The sequence below is a fragment of the Castor canadensis genome, chromosome 14 (genome assembly GCF_047511655.1).
Source record: "Castor canadensis chromosome 14, mCasCan1.hap1v2, whole genome shotgun sequence".
NCBI classification, from domain to species: domain Eukaryota; kingdom Metazoa; phylum Chordata; class Mammalia; order Rodentia; family Castoridae; genus Castor; species Castor canadensis.
In genome coordinates, this window is record NC_133399.1 from 14,223,658 (window position 1) to 14,245,728 (window position 22,071).

At 39.1% G+C, this 22,071-nt stretch overlaps 1 protein-coding gene across 1 annotated transcript; it reads right to left on the minus strand.

Moving 5' to 3' along the window:
• Positions 1–7,536: 7,536 nt before the first annotated feature.
• LOC141416099 (uncharacterized) lies at positions 7,537–21,364 on the minus strand. The gene is made up of 4 exons (XM_074053245.1): positions 21,311–21,364; positions 10,175–10,301; positions 9,916–9,973; positions 7,537–9,313 (listed from the first exon to the last, which is right to left on the minus strand). The coding sequence occupies exons 1-4, from the start codon at positions 21,362–21,364 to the stop codon at positions 7,771–7,773; spliced, it is 1,782 nt and encodes a 593-aa protein (XP_073909346.1). The 3' UTR covers positions 7,537–7,770.
• Between the last annotated feature and the right edge of the window lie 707 nt (positions 21,365–22,071).

The following is a 22,071-nucleotide window of genomic DNA, read 5'->3' on the forward strand; positions in this document are numbered from 1 at the left end:
AGGATCATGGTTCAAAGCCAGCCTGGGCAAATAGTTCGTGAGGCCCTATCTCAAACAAACCCATCACAAAAAACGGGCTGGTGGAGTGGCTCAAGGTAGGCCCTGAGTTCAAACTGCAGTAACACACACACACACAAATTCAAGTATATTTTGAATAAGAGTGGAGAGAAGGGCTCAGTGAGTTTTGCCTAACAAGGCCCTGGGTTTGATCCAAAACACAGCAAAAAAGTGGAGTGTACATCCCTGTCTAGTTCTTGACTTTATAGGAATTGGATCCATTTTCCCCACTTAATATCATGTTGACTATAGGTTTATCACATATGCTTTTCATTATGTTGAAGTCTTTTCCTTCTATTCCTAGTTTGTTTTGGGTTTCTGCGTTTTTATCATGAAGGGATGTTGATTTCTATGTGTGTGGTACTGGGGTTTGAACTCAGGGCCTTGCAGGTGCTCTACCACTTGAGCCACACCCCCAGCCCAGGGATATTTTGCCCAGAACATTTTCTTTTCTGCTACTCTCCATAATTTGACATATGACCTTCTCACTAAGGGGACACACAGCAAGTTACAATACTGAGTCACAGTCAGAATTTTGAACCAATAACTTGTAAAGCTTTGTAATCTCTGGATGGAAAGACTGTATTTGTATCCTGAGGAGGTAGCTACTGGAGGTGGACCAGTAGATAAACCCTGCATGGGGAAGGCTCTGGTGGCCAGAGGAACAAAGGCATGATTGGAAGGTTAAAATTTGGAAATTATTCACAAATAGTTGTCATTGGTATGGGGCTTGGAATTTTTTAAAATCATTTTTACATTTACTTACATGTGTATACATTGCTTGTGCCCCCTTCTTGCCCCCCCAGGCTTGGAATGTTGAACCCAACTCCTAGGTCAGTGGGCAAGGTAGAAGGGAGAGAATGAGTTAAACATCAAGAGCCACTGAGCTAATTAATCATGTGAACATACCAGAAACCTAGCTGAAAGTGACTGGATGCAGAGGACTTCGAGGACGGCGAACACATCAAGGGCATTGATGTTCCACACATCCTCTTCCCTCATAGCTCCCTCTATGTGCCTCTTCCAGGTAAAATGTTTCCTGGGTAGTATCTTTTACTACACTGTTAACAGTAAGTAAAGTATATTCCTGATTCCTGTAATTTTAGAAAATTATCCAACATGAGAGAAAGGGAAGTTTGTGGGACTTAACATTGTGGCCATGTTGAGTAAAAAGGTAGGTACCCTGGACACCCAAATATTTGGAGTGGCACCTGTGTTGTGGGACTGAGCCCTTAAACTGTGGAGTCAGACACTAACTGCAGTGCCAAAATTCGATGGAATTGTTTTAGTCATTTGTTCTGTGAAGAGCTGGAGAAGGGCTGTATGTGTGCAAAGAGCCTACACATTCAGTGGGAGACATATGGTGTGAAGGAACAGTTCACTCTTGCTCTCCCTCTGTGCAATGTGTAACATTATCCACTGCACCTCTGGAATCAGTCGCAAATCCAAACACTCCTGAACACTTGCACCTACCATTCCCAATCTTTCCCTGATATCTTCAAGGCAAATTTGTCTTCCAGAGTGTGCTTTCTTCCAGTGACCAGGGAGAACTATCATAACCAGAAATTAGGCCATGTCGCTCTTGCTAAAAAACAAATGATTGGGACAAACACTTTAGAGAATTGTTTGGTAGGACCTATGCAAGATGATGGAGGCTTCCTCTAATGTAGTCTTGAAACAATCCATAGTCTGCTAAGGGTGTGTACTAGCTATTTATGGGAAACCAAATGAGAAATAACTAAAATGTACATAAACATGTTCACACAATAGACTACATGCAGCTTGTTTATATTTGCAATTAACAATTTCACATGCTTCAGGTCTCACCTACACATCACCACCTTCAGAGTCCTTCTGAAAACCTCCCTGATTTAGTTTTTGCACTACACTGAGCTCCCAGAGCCCTGGGATTCTCTTTTCATGATTCTGACCAAGTATCAAAAAACCCCAAAAACCAACAACAACAACAAAAAAAACAAAACTCAATGAGAAAACCCACCTCGAACCAAAACAATTCTGTAAGGGCTGATGCACAAATACCTACCAAGGCTATGTGCACAAAAAGAATCAGGTGACCAGGAGACAGTGGATCATATCTGTAATTCTAGCTACTTGGGAAGTTGAGATTGGGAGGATGGAGATTCAAGGCGGGCCCAGGCAAAAAGTCTGTGAGACCCTCTCTTCAAAATAACCAGAAGAAATGGACTGGAGATGTGGCAAAAGTGATAGAAAGCCTGCTTTGTGAGCACAAAGCCCTGAGTTCAAGCCTGTCTCACTGGACCAAAAAAATCAAGCAAACATAACAGCACCACAGGAAAATTAAAGTTCCATTAATGAACCCCTTAGAAATGGAGAAACAGGAAATAAAAAGGTGTGACAGAGACAGAATGAACACAATGGAGGAGATAAAATACAAGAAATGTGAGTCTAATGATAAAGAAACAGAGCTGGAAGAGTAGCTCAGCGATAGGCCAGTTACCCAGCATTAGGACTAGGGCTTGACTGCACAGAATCACAAAAGGTAGGGGAGGGCAATCAAATAAATATTTGAGGAAAGAAGAAAATGGTCAGGCACTGGTGGCTCACGCCTGTAATCCTAACTACTCAGGAGGCACAGATCAGGATTGCGGTTTAAAGCCAGCTCAGGTTAGTTTGCAAACCCCCAACTTAAAAAAATATCCAGCACAAAAAGGGCTGGTGACACTCTACTCAAGTCATAGAGTGTCAACCTAGCAAGCACAAGACCCTGAGTTCAAATCCCAGTACCACCCAGAAAATGAATTAAAAATACAGCAGATGGATCTCGAGGCCTGGCCCATAGCACGGGTAGTAGAGTGCCTGCCTTGCATGTGTGAAGCCCGAGTTCATCCCAGTACCACAAACAAAAAAAGAGAAGACAGCTTGAACACCAGGATCAATCATATAGAAAACTTATGGAATTCCAATGAAGTCATTTGGTATTAGCAATAAGATGAATAAAAAGCAAAAAAGAAGTGAAAAAAAATCAAGAGAGTGTAAAGAGTATAGGAAACACCATCAAATCCAATACACCAACTAGGAGAGTATAAAAGAAACAGAGATGCAAAAATGTTATGTTAAGAAATAGTATCTAAAACTGTCCACATCTTGGGAAGAATACAAATACCCAGTTTCAGGAAGTCAAAATACTCTAACCAAGATCAATTAAAAGACACAAATATAATTAAAATAGCAAAAGTCAAAGACAGAGTCTTGAAAGCAACAGGAGAGGAGAGAGAGGTAAGACTGCCTGCCAAGCATGAAGCTCTGAGTTCAAATCCCAATGCCACCCCCCCCACACAAAGTTCTTGCATTGAGATGAAAGGATGCAAAGCCAGCAGGAAAACATGAGATTATACCCCCTTTCAATTAAATTAGGACGTTTCTCAAAATGATCAGCCCTGTCTGTTGCTCACCTACATTATTACTTGGAGAAGCAACCCTAAGTTTCATTAATTTGCTGTTTAAAGTGGGAAACTATAGTGGATTTCCTTAGTCATCACTCATCAAAAACCTAACAGGATAGCAGTCTGCAAGGTGACCATGATCCTAGAGGACTCCAGCCAGGGATTGAGGGGGTCTGCTTTGCATTTCTCAGTCTATGCCACAATGTATATCCATATTTAGAAGGTATTTTACAATTCTCTAATGATAGTGAATGGACACACTGCAGACACCTGTGATTCAACACAATGAGAAGTCTCAGGTCATGTCTGAACTTTGGATCACAAATAACATGTACCAAAACATTTAATGAGAAAACGAATGCACTAGGTTTATACGTTATAGAGAATCATGATAGTCAATCCCACTAGGCAGAGAAGCGGCTGATTCAGGGCTGAGGAGGTATTGACAGAAATGATCAGTGATGACATCCTCATTTACTCACACAATGAGTCCCCACAAAAGAGCAACAAACACATCACCTTTAATACTTTGTCACCTGCAAGACTTTACTTTTCTTAACACTTCCTTATTTTCATCTTAAGTATTATGATTGAGTTTTTTCTTTTTTTTTTGTCAGTGCTGGTATCAAAGTTGGTCCCTTGTATAAGCTGGGCAAGTGTTCTACAACTGAGGGACAGTCTTAGCTTTATTTACATCCTATAATGAATAATTCATCATTTGTGTCTCATAGACGTATAAGCACCATCATTTTAGGAATTATTTACCCGTGATGCTACAGTCAGGGCAGTCTTTCAGGATTGCCTAATTATATATTTTTGTCATCTAGCATGCTGGCATGACAAGTTATGTTTGAAAAACACCATAAAAATCCATGTTTTCTGAGAACCAATAGCTTGACTACAATAGTGATGCCATCTTCACTCACTGCTAGGCTTGTACTGTGACAATTTAATTCAACACATCACTCTCTCTATAATTATAGGTATTATAAAGCATGCCAAGGAGTGAGTTTTATCTGAGATAATGATAACCACTGACTTAAGAGGGCCTTACTTATGATTTTTTAATGGGTTGTTTTCAAAGTTCGATGTCACGCTGGGGCAGTGGTATTCATTGTAGTACTTCTGATCATGATGTTGTGCAGTGGCATGTGAGCACATGAAAAAAAAACTGTCACTATACTGTGTACTATCTTCACTGAATTCATCTGACACTTTGTTGCCTAACAACAACAAAATCATCTAATGATTTTGCACAACGTTAGGCTAATGAAGTGACTGGGATGATTAAACTTAGGATAGGTTAAGGTTTAATGTTCACTGGAGCAGATGGATTAAATACATATCTCACTTTATGGAGGTTGAGCATCTGTACTTACAGAGACCACTACAATACATCAGAGGAAATACTGAAAATTTACTTAGTAAGTGAGAAAGGCAGAAGCCGGCCCAGAAGACTGCAGTTGGAGTCACACTCACAGAAAGGCCAAGTCTCATGAAGAGACATGGCAGAAACCTCCAAAGCAAGCAGTGCTCCTCAGTGACTAGGTGGATCAAGACAAAAACAAGACATTTTCCACACATCTCTAAAATTGGTAGAACACATTTGGAATCATCAAAATGAGGGAAGTTCTGATCTTCTCACTAAGATGATTACCCTATACTCCTTAGGAATTAGATTTCCTCCCACTCTGTTATTCCAGCCTCCCGGTTAAGGTTATAGTTACAGAGAGAGAATGATACTCACTCACTCAGTGCATCTAACTGGTATGTGTCACTACAATTAATCACAACTAACCCATTAAGACAAACACAAATCCTGACAGAAATTCTACGGAGAATGCTCTTATTGATGAACTACACTGTCATTTGTAGATCATGGACAGATCTTGTAGCAAATTCTTTATAACTTACTTGACAAAAGGTGTGGTCCTTGTGATATGTGGCAAGTCTAGTCTCTTTTGATCAGTAATAGACATACTGCAATAAAATTTAAAATGTTCTAGCAATTTAAGCATGAAAAGTAAAATTTACACGACTAAGAAACACCTTTATCGGAATGCACATATTAGAGACTAGACATAAAAGAAAAACTCAACAAACATGAGTTGGATGTACTCTGATTATAATTGTGTATTTGCAGACATTTCAGGAAAAAAAAGTTAACATCTGCTAATTTACAATCTATCTGAAAACAGTTAATGCTCCAAAAAAAATTTACAGAAATCTTTTTTTTTTCTGTACTGGGGTTTGAACTCAGGGCCTACACCTTGAGCAACTCCACCAGCCCGTTTCTTTTGAAGAGTTTTTTTTGAGATAGGGTCTCACAAACTATATGCCTAGGTTGGCTTCGAACCTCGATCCTCCTGATCTCTACCTCCTGAATAGCTAGGGGTACAGGCATTGAGACACCAGTGTCCAGCTTATGGAAATCTTGTTTAAAGAAAATATACATTTAAGCTGGGAAGTCAGTGGCTCATGTCTAGCTATTCGGAAGGCAAGAGATCAGGAGGATCGCAGTTGAAGTCAGCCACGAGACAGTTCACAACTCTATCTTGAAAAAGCCCATCACACACACACACACACACAAAAGGGGCTAGTGGAATGGCTCCAATATAAGAGTGCCTACCTAGCAAGTGCGAGGCACTGAGTTAAACCCCAGTACAATATATATACATATATATTTAAATGTAAATATATATATATACATTTAAAGTTTAAAGATATAAAATCCATGGAAGAAAGAAATGTCATTTGTTCTGGAAAAAAAGAACATACAAATAAATCCAAAGAAACTGCAACACGAGGCCAGTAGGAAAATAGCAACAATTAACAAAAGCTCATTCTCAATGGAACATTAACCAAAGTTATTAAAAGCTACATAAAAACTAATCCCACTACAATATTACAACTATATCTGAACTCACCCATGAATCCAACAGTTCTAGATGAAATCAAAAACCTATTAGCTGAGTGGACTTAAAAGACAGTACTCATTAAACTCAAACACAATTGCTTTAACAAAACATAATGAATTATGTCACCTTAACGCACTTAATTTCTTATAATGAGTTACTGTTGGGGACAGAGTCTTGTTGGTCACCAACTTACAAGCTTAAGTGATTCTCTTGCCTTAGCTTCTCATGATGGGACTACAGACAGTTAGCACCATGCCAAGCTTATAGCTTATGTTAAAGAGTAAAAATTAGAAACACATAGTCCAGAGTTGTTTTAGAATGGGCCATGGAGGCCAGGTGCAGGAGCTTACACCACTAATCCTAAGTAGTTTTCTTTTCTTTTGGCAGTACTGGAGTTTGAACTCAGGGCCTAACACTTTTTAGGCAGGTATTCTACCACTTGACCCAACCCCCAGATCTCTAGCTACTCTTAGATGATTGAGAGAGAGTATCGTAGTTGGAGGCCAGCCTGGATAAAAAAAGAGTTTGCTAGACCCCATCTAAACATAAAAGTGGATGTGGTGGTGCAATCCTGTCATACCAGCTATGGAGGAGGGTAAGTAGGATGACCATGGTCCAGGCCAGCCCAGGCAAAACACACAAAACCCTACATGAAAAATAAATGAGGCATTGCTCAGGTAGTAGAAAACCTGCTTAGTAAGTATGAGACCCTGAGTTCAAATGCCAGTACTGAAGAAAAAAAAAGAGGCTAGTGAAAAATACATAACTTTTAGTAGATTCCCTTTAGGTTCTGTATTTTCTGGACCACTACACAAATTAACTAGAACCAACCTCTTCATATTGCTCATTTTTGACATTATGAGGAATTTTTACAGTACTTACACTGTTTATTAAAATGAAATGTTCTCATTTCTTTTTTTGAGACAGGATCTCATTACATAGTCCAGGCTGGCAATGAACTTACTATGTAGTTCACAGCAAAAGGCCTTTGCCTCCAATGCCAAAGTGCTAGGACAGCAGGTGTGCACCACCATGCCCAGGATGGTGAGTTCTGACCAAATGTTCATTTTCACACATGGGAAAAATGAAAAATTTGCACAGGTCTTCTGGTCAAGGTTTCTCTCCATAAAGTCTTCTTTCATATCTGTAGACTGAACTGAGCTGACAACAGGCAATACTACATACTGATGTAAGTTCTATCCACTGCATTCTTGTGACTACTAGAAAAGCCTTCTGATACTGAAGTATTCCCATATCGTATGTTTAGGGTTACATTCCAATGTGAGTTGTTTCACGTTGGTAAAATAATGTGGGATGAATGAAGGCTTTCCCACATTGCTTACATATATAGGGGTTCTCTTTAGCATGAGTTATCTCACATGTTTGAAGGGTACTGGAATAAGTGAAGTCTCTGCCACATTGTTTATAGGATAAGGATTCTCTCCAGTGTGAGATTTTTTGTGTCTTTGAAGGTGTCGAGAATAAGTAAAGGCTTGTCCACATTGCTTACAAACATAAGGTCTTTCACCAGTGTGAATTCTTTTATGTGTTTGAAGATTACTGGAAGTAGTGAAGGCTTTGCCACACTGCTTACATCCATAGGGTTTATCTCCACTATGAATTCTTGCATGTCTTTTAAGGTAATTACAATCACTAAAGGCTTTCCCACACTGGTTACATACATAGGGTTTCTCTCCAGTGTGAGTTCTTTCGTGTGTTTGAAGGTGACTTGAGCGAGTGAAGGCTTTCCCACATTGCTTACATATGTAACATTTCCCTCCAGTGTGAGTGGTTTCATGCCTTTGAAGGTTATGGGAATGAGTGAAGGCTTTTCCACATTGTTTACACACATAGGGCTTCTCCCCAGTGTGAGTTTGTTCATGTCTTTGAAGGTGACTAAAACAAGTGAAGGCTTTCCCACATTGCTTACATACATAGTGTTTCTCTCCAGTATGAGTTCTTTCATGTCTTTGAAGGTGAGTGGAACGAGTGAGGGCTTTCCCACATTGCTTGCATACATAGGGTTTCGTTCCAGAGTGAGTTCTTTCATGTATTTGAAGGGTACTGGAACAAGTGAAGGCTTTCCCACATTGCTTACATACGTAAGGCTTCTCTCCAGTGTGAGTTATGTCATGTTTTTCAAGGTGACTGGAACGAATGAAAGCTTTTCCACATTGCTTACATACATAGGGCTTTTCTGCAGTGTGAGTTCTTTCATGTCTTTGGAGGTGTTGGGAATAAGTAAATGCTTTCCCACAGTACTTACATACATAGGGCTTCTCTCCAGAGTGAGTTCTTTCATGTCTTCGGAGCTGACTGGAACAAGTGAAGGCTTTCCCACATTGTTTACATTCATAAGATTTCTTTCCACTGAGATTTTTTTCATGTCTGTGAAGGGAATTCGGAGGCCCAAGAGCTTCTCCATATTGTTTACATCCAAATTGCTTCTCTTCAGTGTGGATTCTTTCATGTATTTTAGTATGATTGCCTCTCCCGAAGGCTTTCCCATGTTGCTCATATTGATGGTTCTTTTCTCTACTGTGAGTGCTCTCATGATTTTGATCAGAACTGAGATACCTAGAGGTTTCATCGCGTGCTTTATGACCACAGGGTATCTCTCCAGTATGAGAACTTTCATGCCTCTGAATGCAATGAGAGTAAGTGAAGGCTTTCCCACATTCCTTATGTTTGTAAGGTTTTTCTACATGTTTCTGATACTCACAAGGTTTGTGTCCAGTGTGAGCTCTAACAGGCACATTTAGGGATGAATGATCACTAGCAAATTCTCCACACACACAGCTTTCATATGGTGTCACTCCAAGAGTTTTATGATTCACAATATGCTCTGCAGTCTGTTGTGCTACACAATGACTACTTTGTTTGTCTTCACAGAGTCTCTGTATCACTTTAGTTCTGTAACAAAAGGAGAGACAATGTTTAATTTAGTAATGATTTACCAGAAGTATTGGTTTTATGTTCTGTAAAGATTCAGAAACATGAATGGCTTGAATGTCCTGCAGCAGGGCTTGATGAAGGCGATTTTGAACATATTCATATGTGATTGTGTAACACTACTTCAATTTTAGGCACTTGGAACACTGAATTTCTGTGTCACATTTAAATATAGTTAAGTATTCTTTACATGAAATGCTAGGAATTAGTACTCAGGAGATATGCTGAACATGGGGCCCATTCTAAACCTGAAATTCATTTTTACTTCATATATATCTTACACTCAAAGTCTGAAGGTAATATGATAAAATACATTTAATAAATTTTGTGCATCAAGTAATGTTTTCATATACTTCACTACTGGAAAGTGTCTCTTGTACCTTTCTGGTGCTCTACATGTTTCCAATATTGATACATTAAAGATTCTGGATCTTCTAATTGTGGATGCCGTGTGTGCAGCTTTAGAGAAAATTTCCTGAGATTAAATCAATTTACAGCTGGATATATCTGAATCATGAGCTTCTGATGTCTGGACACTGCTTTCTACTGTGAGTGCAAATTACCTTAGATTTATACTGGGATTTTTGTAGTCATCTTCAGTATTTTCTTCCTGTTTTTTCCCTAAAATATAGATCCAGAGAAATCACTAAGATTTGTTCATCAATATAGAAAATCATTACATTCCAGATATACTCATGTTAATAGGATCACATGTGGTATTTTCACTCAAATACTGCTTTTCCATATTCCAAATTATGCAACAGCACTGATGAGCAAGAAACAGAAGTTCACTGATTACTTAAGAAATGATGCCATGTTTACCTATAGCAGCCAGGTTCCTCAAGATTTCCAGCATCACATCTCTGCAGAGCTTCTTTTGTGAAGGCTCCAGCAAAGCCCACTCTTCCGTGGTGAAATTCACAGCCACATCCTCAAAGGTCACTGGTTCCTAAAAAGATTCCATGCACATTTCCAAGAGGAATCATGTGTCATAGCACTGAAGGTGTTGACTCATGAATTACTTGCTCTCCATATATTCACTCCATTTCATGATCATCACTCTTATTCACCTCTCCATCCATACTCACATCCTCTCACATAGCTACTCTGACACTAGTCTGGAACTATTCAGTAAATTAACAGCAGAACACGGTCACCTGTTTTGTATTTAGTCCCAATGTTTACACTTTGGTCACTGATGCTGGGACACTGAGAAACACTGAAACAATGCAAACATGGCTACCTCCGATAAAAGAGCCAGAGAAAAAAACCAACATGTATGGCTGGCTGCCCAGCCCCGATGACCTTCCTGATAATGTCCAGTGCATTCCCTCATTCCTCCTTCATAATCATTTTTTCTAATGCCCATCCCCCTCCAACCTTCCTTTTCCCAATATAGGATGCTTAAAAAACCCAGCCTGTAAGAGAGGCATGCTCTTGTCCCTCTCAGAGTGTTACTCTGATGGCCAAGGGTCCCTCTCAGGTCTCCTCTCCCTAATAAAGACCTACCGCTTGCAAAAGTCACAGATTCCTTCTTGGTCTCTTTCCCCCCCCTTGCTTCTTCATTTTCCTTTCAACTGAGACTATATTACCTCTCAAAGTCCTACTACAAAGAACTTACAAAATTAATACCAGTTGTTTTAAGACTGTTGTAAGACTGCATGGTATTAGAAATGTGTGAGAACAAAGTTCCACGTGTATGGTATCTGGGCACTGCTACTGGAATGGACCTTACCAGCATGACTGAAAAGAGGGCGTCAGTGTTCTGAAGCAGTTTCTACCAAGAGTATACAGTGTGCTTAACTCTTGCACTTCTGATTGTTTCTGTACTATTCACCAATGTGAGCCTAGGTAATCAAAATCTCAAATACACTCTAGATGAATAATGTTTAATGAGGTGGTCTGACATACTATCCTCTGGCAGAACAAATTCTCCTGCCAGCATTTGTTTCCTGGCGAACTGAGCACATCTTCTGTAACTGGACTGAGAGACAATATTTGAAAGCTTGTACCACACGATTTTTATAAACCAACCTTAAGTAAAAACTAAGTAAGACTCATGAGGACAATTCATTATCCTATTAGACAAACATTATGGATTTTTTGTTTGTAGAATGTCAAAGGACCATGAACTAAGAGGAAGGGGGGCACATGTCCTTACAAGAAATTCACTGTCAACAGGATGATGACTCATATGCAGATGTATAAAATTGTTTAAATCCCATAATATGCCTTTTCCCAGTCACAAAAACTATTTTACCAAGTCTTATATATTTAAAAGAATGTCTAACACCACTACTTAAAATGTTTAGCATAAGATAGTGATAGCTTGAGCCAAATGTGGGGGTACAAACCAACATGAGGGTGAGGTGGGAGGTTAGTCAGTTCAAGGCCAGGCTGGGTTATGTAGCAAGAAACTATCCAAAAAAAAGGAAAGGAAAGAAAAAAAATGAGTGACAGTTTACCTAATGTGCCTTAATGATTTTGAAGCTACATTATGGAAGAAACTTTTAAAGTCACAATCAACTCGGATGTTTCCTGACTGAAGGTTTGAAGGTTTTCTGGGCTGAAGGTTTGGCTCAAGTGGTTGCGTGTCTCCTTTGCAAGTGTGAAACCCTGAGTTCAAACTCCAGTTCCACCAAAAAGAAAGAATGATAGTTCCTCATAAGAAAAAAAAGACCATGCAAAATGGATTAAGGAATTTAATATACGAAAATTAAGAGAGGAAAACAGAAACCACAAAGAACATCTATGATACATGCTATACAAAAAGATTAATGTGTAGAGTACAGTAATGAACACGACTGTAAAATGACCAAACATATCTACTCAAGACTAAGCACCATATAAAAAACAATATCCACAGTCCTAGTCGCAAGTGAGAAATAGCCAAGTAAACTTTAACTCTTGAAAACCACAACAAACAAGAGTCATGCATGACAGACGGAGCAAGTGATACACACTCTTAACATTTCCTGGAAATGGAGTGTGAGAGCAATAATAGAGTCCACTAATCCTCTCTCAAGTCCAGAAACTGAATTGCATACTATTTTTCACAGCCCTGAAAAGTCATCTTGAAAAGGCTCCAACACCATGACACTAAAACAATCAAACAGGTTACTCCCCACCTCACACAGGAGCATGTGTGAAACACACTAAAGCAAAGAAAGCACCTAGAAGCTTTTATTTGGAACAGTAACAGCTGTAACAAGTTCCAAGGTGTCAAAACGGCAAGAACACTGCTTAATGAAAAACTTTTTCAAGGTAGAAAAAGTAGGGAGAGGATTAGAGTAGTGGTCATCTATGGGACAAGGTAGGAGTTAAGTCAGGCAGGGGACCAACTGGTCACTGTAACAACTGCTCAAGGTCCAATTAGGAATCTTGATTAGGAATCATAGTGCCTAAATTATCATTACTAAATCTTATCTTTGTGTGTGTGTGTGTGTTACTGGGGTTTGAACTCAGGGCCTATACCTTGAGCCACTCCACCAGTCTTTTTTTTGTGTGAAGAATTTTTCAAGATACGGTCTTGCAAACTATTTGCCTGGCTGGCTTTGAAACACAATCCTCCTGATCTCTGCCTCCTGAGTAGCTAGGATTACAGGGGTGAGCCACCAGTGCCTGGTTATTAAAATTTATCTTTCCTAAGAACCAACTCTTTGTTTCACTGAGACGTTGTATTATTCCTTAGGTCTCCATTTTATTAATTTCGCTCTTATCTTTATTTTGGTAGTACTGGGGTCTGAACTCAGAGCCTCACACTTGCTAGGCAGGCACACTACCACTGGAGTCACTCCACCAGCCCTGTTTTGTGTTGGGTATTTTTCAGATAGTGTCTCATTACCTGCCTTAGCTGATTTTGAACCTCAAACCTCGGATCTTGGCCTCCTGAGAGCTAGGATTACAGGTGTGAGCTACTGGTGCCCAGTGGCTCTATTAAGTCTTTCCTTCTACTAATTTTGGGTTTGATTTTGGTTTTCAGAAGACTTTGAGACACCTCACATTAGTTGAGATCTTTTTATTTTTTGATGTAAGCATTGATATAACTACAAATTTCCTTCTTAGAACTGCCTTTGCTGTATTCCACAGGGTCTGGTTGTATTTTCATTTTCCTCTGATTTTAGGAATAGTTCAATTCCATGATTTCTTCAGTGACCCAATGGTCACCCACAAGGGTACTGTTAAATCTCCATGTTTCTATATTTTCTGTAGTTTGTTATAACTCACTTGTAGATTTATTTCATTATGATCTGTTAAGATGTAAAAACTTCACTTTTTTCAAATTTTGAAAACCATGATTTATGACCAAAAACATGCTCTATTTTGGGAAAAGTCCTATAAGTTGTTGCGAATATGTGTTCTGCAGTTGGACAGAATATTGTCAGTGTCTGTTAAGTTAACTCTGAAGTTTCTTTGTTGACTATTTTGTCTAGGTAATGTTATCAATTGAGACCATATTGAAATCACTCATTATGATTGCATCTGGACCTGTGTCCCTTTATGTCCAGTAATGTTTGTTTCATGAAATTGGGTTCACCAGTATTCAGTATATCTGTATTTACAATCATGTCTTCTCGGTGGGTTTTTCCTTTTACAATATAACACAATTACTTTTGTTTCTAATGACTTATGTTTCCTTGAAATCTGTCAGATAGAAGCAGTCACTCCTAGTCCACTTCTACTAGTCCTAATCTACTAGCTTGGAATATCATTTTATAGCCTTTCACTTACCACCTGTATATTTCTTTTTTAGTGTATATTAATTGCACAAAGGGGTTTAAGTGTGGTATTTCATACATGTTATGTATGTCTTTGCATTGGGCTTCTTTCAGACAACAGGTGGATCTTACTTTTTAATACAGTCAGCCAATCTGTGTGTTTTGAGTAAAGCCATTTACATTAGGGTTTTACTGAAAGCTATATTCTAATTTTTTAAATTTTAATGTTTTTCTCTGTTATTTTTTCTCTCCCTTATTCATCTTAGGGGTTTCCAGGTTAAATGAGGTAAGAATGTTTGAATCTTTCCTAATTCTGTCTCTTTCTTTTTGTGGTACTGGGTCCTGAACTCAAGGTCTACACCTGGAGCCACTCCACCAGCCCTTTTCTGTGATGGGTTTTTTTTTTGAGATAGGGTCTCACAAACTATTTGCCTGGGCTGGCTTCAAAACGTGATCCTCCTGATCTCTGCCTCCTGAGTAGCTAAGATTACAGGTGTGAGCCACCAGCACTCGGCTTTTCCTAATTCTCATTTTCCTCTTCTCCTCTCATGGAATATACTCTTTCCAAAGTTTTCTTGTTACTGTCTTTCTTCCTCAACTGTGTGCAGGACTCCTTTAAGTATCTTTTGCAATGCTGGCTTAGTGGGCATGAATTGATTCAGTTGTGCTTATCTTGGAAGGCCTTTATTCTCTTTTGGTTTTGGAGATAATTTTGTTGTTGGATACAATAATCTTAGATAGCAGCTGTTTCCTTTCAGGGCTTGAAATACATCATTCCCTGATCCCGTGGCCTTTGGGGTTTATGCTGAGATGTTCAATGTTTTTCTCATGGGGTTGCATTTGTAAGTGACTTGACACTTCTCTCTTGTCTCTATCAGCATTCTGATGATGGGGAGAGGTTCCACTATGGTCATATCCACCGTGGGTTCTAAATGCCTCCTGTGCCTGGATGTCTATATCTTTCCATACAATGCAGAAGGCAGGGGCATTGCTTAAGTGGTACAGTGCTTGCTAAGCAAGCCTAAAAGTCCTGAATTCAACCACCAGTACCCAAAAAACAAATAAACAACCCCCCCCACACAATCAAACCTCAGAATGTAGAAAAACAGAGAGAGCTTAAGCAAAAACCCAGAACAACTAAGGTCAATAGGCAAGTCATTGTCACCAAACTGGGTAGAGACTGGCATATAGACTCATAAGCAGAACAAGGAAAGGAAGGCTTAAATTGCACCTGATGAACTGCTTAAATCTGAATGTGTACTAGTTTTAGAGGTAAAAACTACAGGGAGGATTAGAGGATACCATACATGTGAGAGTTTCACCTCCAGAAACCCTACTAGGTTCTCACAGTTCAGAGAAAATGACCTAAATAGAAAACAGTTAAAACATGTCTCAATAACCTCTAAATGTGAATTATCTAAATATATTAATCGAAAGAGTGAGGGCTGGAGGTGTGGCTCTAGTGGTCGAGTATTTGCCTGGCAAGCTCCAGGCAAGTTTCAAACCCCAGTACCATTAAAAACAACAACAAAATAAAAAGAAAGAGAAAAGAAAAAGAAAAAAAGAGTGAGAGTTTATTAGAAAATAAGAACTTTGTGTTCAATGCGTGAAAAATCATTTTGCCTATAAAAACATGAGGGAGTTCAAGAGACACTGCTCAAATCATTCAAAACTTTACTTGAATAGGAGACCAAGTTCAAGAGATTATACCATATGGGATTATAGTTAATAACAGTGTAATAACAATACTACAGAAAAATCACTAAAGGATAGATTTTAAGTATTCTCACAACAAAGAAATGATAGTTGTGAGAAGTACTTCATCTGTAAATTAGCTGAATTTTGCCACTCTTCACTGTACACATATTTCAAAACACCATGTTCTATATTATGAATTCATTTTCTATCTGCCTATTAAAATTATATACTTTAAAAATAAACATAATGACAAAGATTATATACATAAAGCTACATAAAGAGATATAATTGTAGCACTAACTCAAAGCTCTCCCTCAGAGAAGCTTTATTAATTTCAGTTCAAACAGGCTGTAGCTCAAGGAAAACATAAGGAATATAGGGAGCAAATGTCAAAAAAGTCATTTGAGCCGGGAGCCAGTGGCTTACATCTGTAATCTTAGCTACTCAGGAGGCAGAGATCAGGAGGATAGCAGTTCTAAGCAGCCTGGGGAAATAGTTCATGAGACCCTATCTTGAAAAATATCCATCACAAAAAGGGCTGGCAGAGTGGCTTACGGTGAAGGCCCTGAGTTCAAGCCCAAGTACTACCAAAAAAAAATTAGTCTTTTGAATTTTTTGTCTGGCCTTTCATCCACTTGGACAGTTCTGGATTCATTTACTGAAAATTTATGAAGTTTCACAAGAGCTAATTTCCTATTTTTTTCATATTTGCTGTGTTTCTACTTTGTGATTTGTACATCTCTTCCACTTTTGTGTGAGGGTCTTATTATAGAGTAGCCTTCTCTTTAGAATTAAGTCTCAAGTTTTACTTAGAGAGAGAGGAAAATAACACTAACAATATCAATACAGAGATAGAGAAGTATGAGAAAAACCAATTACAGAATTCTACTACCCCACCAATGACTATGCAAAGAAATGAGCAAAAATAATGTAAACTATGAAGTTAATTAAAAGGGAAAAGTAATGTTAATAAAAAAAATAAAATGTGGAAAAGGAAAAAAGAAGAAGCAAAGTTAAAGACAAAGAATAGGAAGAAAAATTTTTTAAAGCCAGGCATGGTGGCTGAAGCCTGTAACTCTACCTACTCGGGAGGTGGAAATTGTTAAAACAGCAGTCTTAGATTAGCCCAAGAAAATAGCATGTGAGACCCCATCTCAACCAATGGCTGGGTATGGTGGCATATGCCTGTCATCCCAGCTATGTGGGGAAGCACAGGAGAAAGGATCACAGTCCAGGCCAGCCTACACATAAAACAAGACACTACCTCAAAAATAACCAATTCAAAAAGGGCCAGCAAAGTGGCTCAAGAGGTAGAGTTCCACTTAGCAAGCATGAGACCCAGAATTCTGCCACCAGTACCATAAAAAAATCCAGTTACAAAATAAAGAAAAAATAATAAGACTGAAAGAGGAATAAAAAATAAGAATTCTTTAAATATTGAAATGTTTAAAAACAAAGAATTAAAAATTTTAAAACTTAAAAACACAGAAAAGAGTGTCAAGAAAAAGAATTGAACATGCTGCTTTCCTAGTCCTCTAAGAATCTACCAGATCTGTGGTGCGTGTATCTGTAGTGGGTTGTTGCATTAGTCTATCAGTCCTTCTGAGTTGGACACTGGTGGCTCACGTCTGTAATCCTAGCTACTCAGAGGCAGAGATCAGGAGGATCATGGTTCAAAGCCAGCCAAGGCAAATAGTTTGAGACCATATCTTGAAAAAACAAAAACCAACACAAAAAGGGCTGGCACTGCGGCTCACATGGTAGAGTATCTGCCTGGCAAGTGTGAAGCCCTGAATTCAAACGCCAGTACCAACAAAAATAGTTTTTTCTATTTCCATCATGATTGGTTTTGTAGGCTGTTAGAGGGTTTGGGAATTTCACCTGCAAAAAACCCTCTGGGTTCTCATAATGACATTCAGAAGAAACTACCTGTCTGCTTCTGATGTTGTGGAAAGACGATTCACTTCAAAATTTCTGGGTTTTGCATAAATCCTGGTTTGAAAAACATTTCCCAAATGTGTAATAACTTGGGCAATTCCCAGAGCCCAAGGATTACATGGAAGTAACAGACACTCTCTAATAGCCCTAACTCAACATCAGTAAAAGAGCATCTGAGATATGCTTTTCTACTATTGAAATGTCCACTCTCCAACAATAAAAGAAAATGGTAACAAATATGGAGAAACAGAGAAATATGGTTAATCAATGGAAATGACTACACAGAAACAATTTCCAAGAAACTTTAGGCATTGGACTTATTAGAAAAAGACATACTGGCAATTAAGAAATACAATGAAAGGGGTGGAGGCACCCAGGGCGAAAGGCTAACAGAAACAAAGAAATAGCATGTCTGAATGAGATGATATCAATAAAGAAATAGAAATCATCATAAAAAACATACAGAAATAGAAATTAAGTTATAAAGTACAACTTAGTCATTACTAGAGGTGCTGGATGGCAGACTAGAAGAACAACAAAGAATCAACATGAAGATTAAAAAATTGAAATTATGCAGTCAGAAGAAAATAAAAATGAGAGAATGTGTCACTGGTATCTGCAATGCATGAACTGTGGAAAGGAGCTCTCTATAGAAAAGGAAAAAGATGTTAAGAACTCAAATGACAGAGTGTTTGACTGAGTAGAGAGTGTAGGACAGAATTAAATGGATATACAATAAAATCTTTACTTTATTCCTAACTGTATTCTCAGAAAATGTTTGCTCAAAGTAATGACAACTTCATGTAGTAGGTGGTTAGAGCTAAAGATATGTAAAATGAATGACAGCAATTTTTTACAGAATGGGAAACAGGATTTGGAAACAAACTGAGATACCTGCACTACCCCTGAAATACTACATTGCTATTTGAAAGTGCATTTCCATTAGCAGTAAACAGATTTTCACAATCTGGAGAAATCACTAACAATATATAGAAAAAATGCTCAGTTAAAATAAGATAGAAAACATGGGAAGCTTATACATAGTCTAAAATAAATAGTAAACTGTTATATGATACAACCAAATACATGATGAAATTAAATGCAAATTATCTACACAAGACCAATCAACAGACAGTGACAGAACAGATTAGAAAATAAGACTCAAGTTTCTTTTCTTTATAAGGAAAATCATTTCACATGGGATGTGGAGATATTCTTCAAAGGGTTCAAAATTACAGTTGCAAAGGAGAAATAAGTTCGAGAGATGTCTTATATAATATGATGACTGTAACTAAGAACATTGCATTATACTCTGAACAAAACAGTCTTAAAACTAATAAATGATTTTATATCATGACCTTAATACACAACCATGTGGCATTTTACTATATTTACTACAAAGAAGTATAAAAAAAAAAAACAGAACACCACTTATATAGCATAAAGAGACAAGAAGGCTTGGAGGCGTGGCTCAAATGGTACAGTGCCTATCTCATAAGCAGGAAATCCTGAGTTCAAACCCCAGTACCACCAAACAAATAGACTGTGTAAGAAGGGAGGGAGGACAGGAGGATGGTGGAGGAGAGAGGAGAGAAACAGTACCATAAAGAAGCTGGAATGCTAGATGGACAAATCTAATGAATTAAATCATTCCAAATGTTGGCAAAATACACAATAAGCAAACATCCATAAAAGGTCAGGTGATAAACTCATATACATCAAAACTTCTACTAAATTTGAATTATCCATAATCTGCACACCAGCAAATTTCCCCCATTTGTTACAAATTTTTTTTTGATGCATTGGTTAGGGACAAGAAAAGGATAACAATGACAACATCAAAAAACAAAACAAAACAACTCAACCCATAAATAGAGGAATGAGTGAGAAGAGGCTGATGTACAGCCTTTACACTTCACCACATGTGCAAAGAGTCAGGCAGAGAAGCCACCATGATACCACTGATAGATTAATATTTACTCATTAGCAATATTAAATCATTCAAAACAAACATGACCAAGCAAATGATGCTTACTGACAAATGGTACCGAGCTAGATGAGGTCAGAAAGATATACCAGGGTGTACTTAATCACCTACACAGCAGTCACTTGGATGTTTCTGTTTTTCTTTATTTTTAATGGTTTTAACTCAGGGCCCCACACTTGCTAGGTAGGCGCTCTATCACTTGAGCCATTCTACCAGAGGATGTTTATGTTCTTATTTAAACCTGTCTGAAGCAAATAACTTATTCCAAGAATTCTCTGTTTCCTCAGACCTCTTTACTCTAGTCATGGAGGATCAAATGAAGAAAGTCAACATCTTACACTCACACTATGAAAGATAGGCAAGCAGCCTGTTTCATCTACACTTCATAAGGAACCCACACTAAGAAGATGCTTCAAAAACTTCCTAAGCTTGGAGACCACTCCCTGTGGGCAGGCACACCCCAGAGTGGCTCACTGCCAGGAAATGAATGAAGTAAACTTTAGCCAAGAAATGCAACTCTGGCACCTCTTGGCACCCTTCTCTCCTTTCCTCCCATCATGGAAAGGCTACTTCCTTCATAGACCGAATTTTGACCAGTCCCTACTCACTGCGCAAAGGTCCTTAAAGGTTATAATCTGTGCTGTATTTGTCTGCCATCATTTTTGACACCAAAAATGTGATTTTGTTAAACACCAACCAATTCTCCCACACCAACTGAGTGTCCTGCAACTCAACTCTGACACCACTTCCACTTAGCACCATCCCTACCAACTTCAGGGCTCAATCACACCACACTGCATCCACTGCTGATAAAGAGCCCATAGCATGTGTTTGCTCTGTCTGGTCACCAGTCTACGTCCTGAACAGATACAAGGGTGGCACCCTGAGTCACCTGATTAATATAAATTAAGACATTGTTTGAAAGGGACATATGAAAAACAACACAAGGACACTCCTATTCTCAGGAGATTCCAAGGGTGTTTAGGATCTCTGTGCCAGAAACTGACATAAAGACCAATTTAAAAACATTATATTACATACAGTTACCAACTCTCACATACACAGCAGGCAGAACCCAAAGGTGTCTTTTTCACAGACTGCCCCTCTCAGACTTTCTTAAGTGGCAGAGACTATACTGTCTAGACCAAATACCTGAAGGCAAGAGGAAACCAGTGAAATTATTATTCCTGTGAGCTGAATGGAATACTGGTAAAAAGCTTTGATTAAAGACTTCTAACATCAAGATCTTTTCAGTTTTGGAGAAGCAGCATAGAGCAGACAAACACCCTTTCATTATTGTTACACTGGACCACCCACACCAATTCCCCCTCATCCCTTTAACCACTGACACGCCCAGATGCGTTTTCTCAATTTTTGCCTCAAATATGCGTACCAGGCTGGATGCGTGACTCAAGAGGTAGAGCACCTTTCACAAGTGTGAAAGCCCTAAGTGCAAACCCAGAACCACCAAGACAAATGAATAAATATAAATCTCAGCTGGAATTATCACTGCAAGCAAAACATTTATGAAGCAAATTCTACGTTTCTTTCCTTATTAGGGGGCTGCGACTTTGACCCATCTAACCCTGACCCAGCTAAGAAACCATTATCCCCAACCTCGGAACAGATGAGCACAGGGTAACTTTCTCCACTAGGATTCTGACATCCCATCGCCCCTCCTCTCCCAATTTCTTCCTACTGTTGTTCTCTCATCCCGATGACAGCAAGGCCTTCTCTGCCTAAGGTATGAGATGCCTGCACACCTTACCCTTGGGGCTTCCCAACAGTATAACACTCTGGAAAAGCAGTAATGTCCTTGCCTGGTGCCCGTGGCTCACGCTGTACTGTAATCCTAGCTACCTAGGAGGCAGAGACCAGGAGGATTGCATTTCGAAGCCAGCCTGGGGAAAAAAACCCATCACAACAAACAGGGCTGGTGGAGTGGCTCAAGGTGAAGGTCCTGAGATCAAACCCCAGTACGGCAAAAAAAAAAAAAAAGAAAGAAAGAAGGCATGCCCTACGTTAATCATCATTTCGTTCTAAAACAATGCCGAATCGGTCTGAGGACAGCGCGTCACAGAGGGCAAACATGTCTCCCCTCCTCTCCAACGGCAACCGCGTGTGCACGTGGATCCTCACTTCCAATGGGTCTGAGGGAACGAGACAGGTCGCCGAATTTAAGCCCCATTTCCCTTGAACCTGAAAGTCTCACAGGAAACGCGGGCCCCACGCTAGAGAAAGGACAGATGGGTCCCCGCACAGCAGCGCCCCGACCCCGCACGCACAGACGTCATAAATAGCAGGGAGCCGTCCATGGCCTCCCGCATCACCGCACGGTCTGGGAAGACTTGGGTTTGCGGGTGAAGCTGTCCAGCGAG

What these genes read in the sequence shown, in the direction of transcription:
- LOC141416099 (XM_074053245.1), bottom strand. Translation starts at nt 21,364, where the DNA reads ATGGGATGTCAGAATCCTAGTGGAGAAAGTTACCCTGTGCTCATCTGT. An exon ending in GAGGAACCTGGCTGCTATAG is followed by an intron (nt 9,974 to 10,174) that starts GTAAACATGGCA and finishes TCTATATTTTAG; the next exon opens with GGAAAAAACAGGAAGAAAAT. An exon ending in AATCCCAGTATAAATCTAAG is followed by an intron (nt 9,314 to 9,915) that starts GTAATTTGCACT and finishes CTTTTGTTACAG; the next exon opens with AACTAAAGTGATACAGAGAC.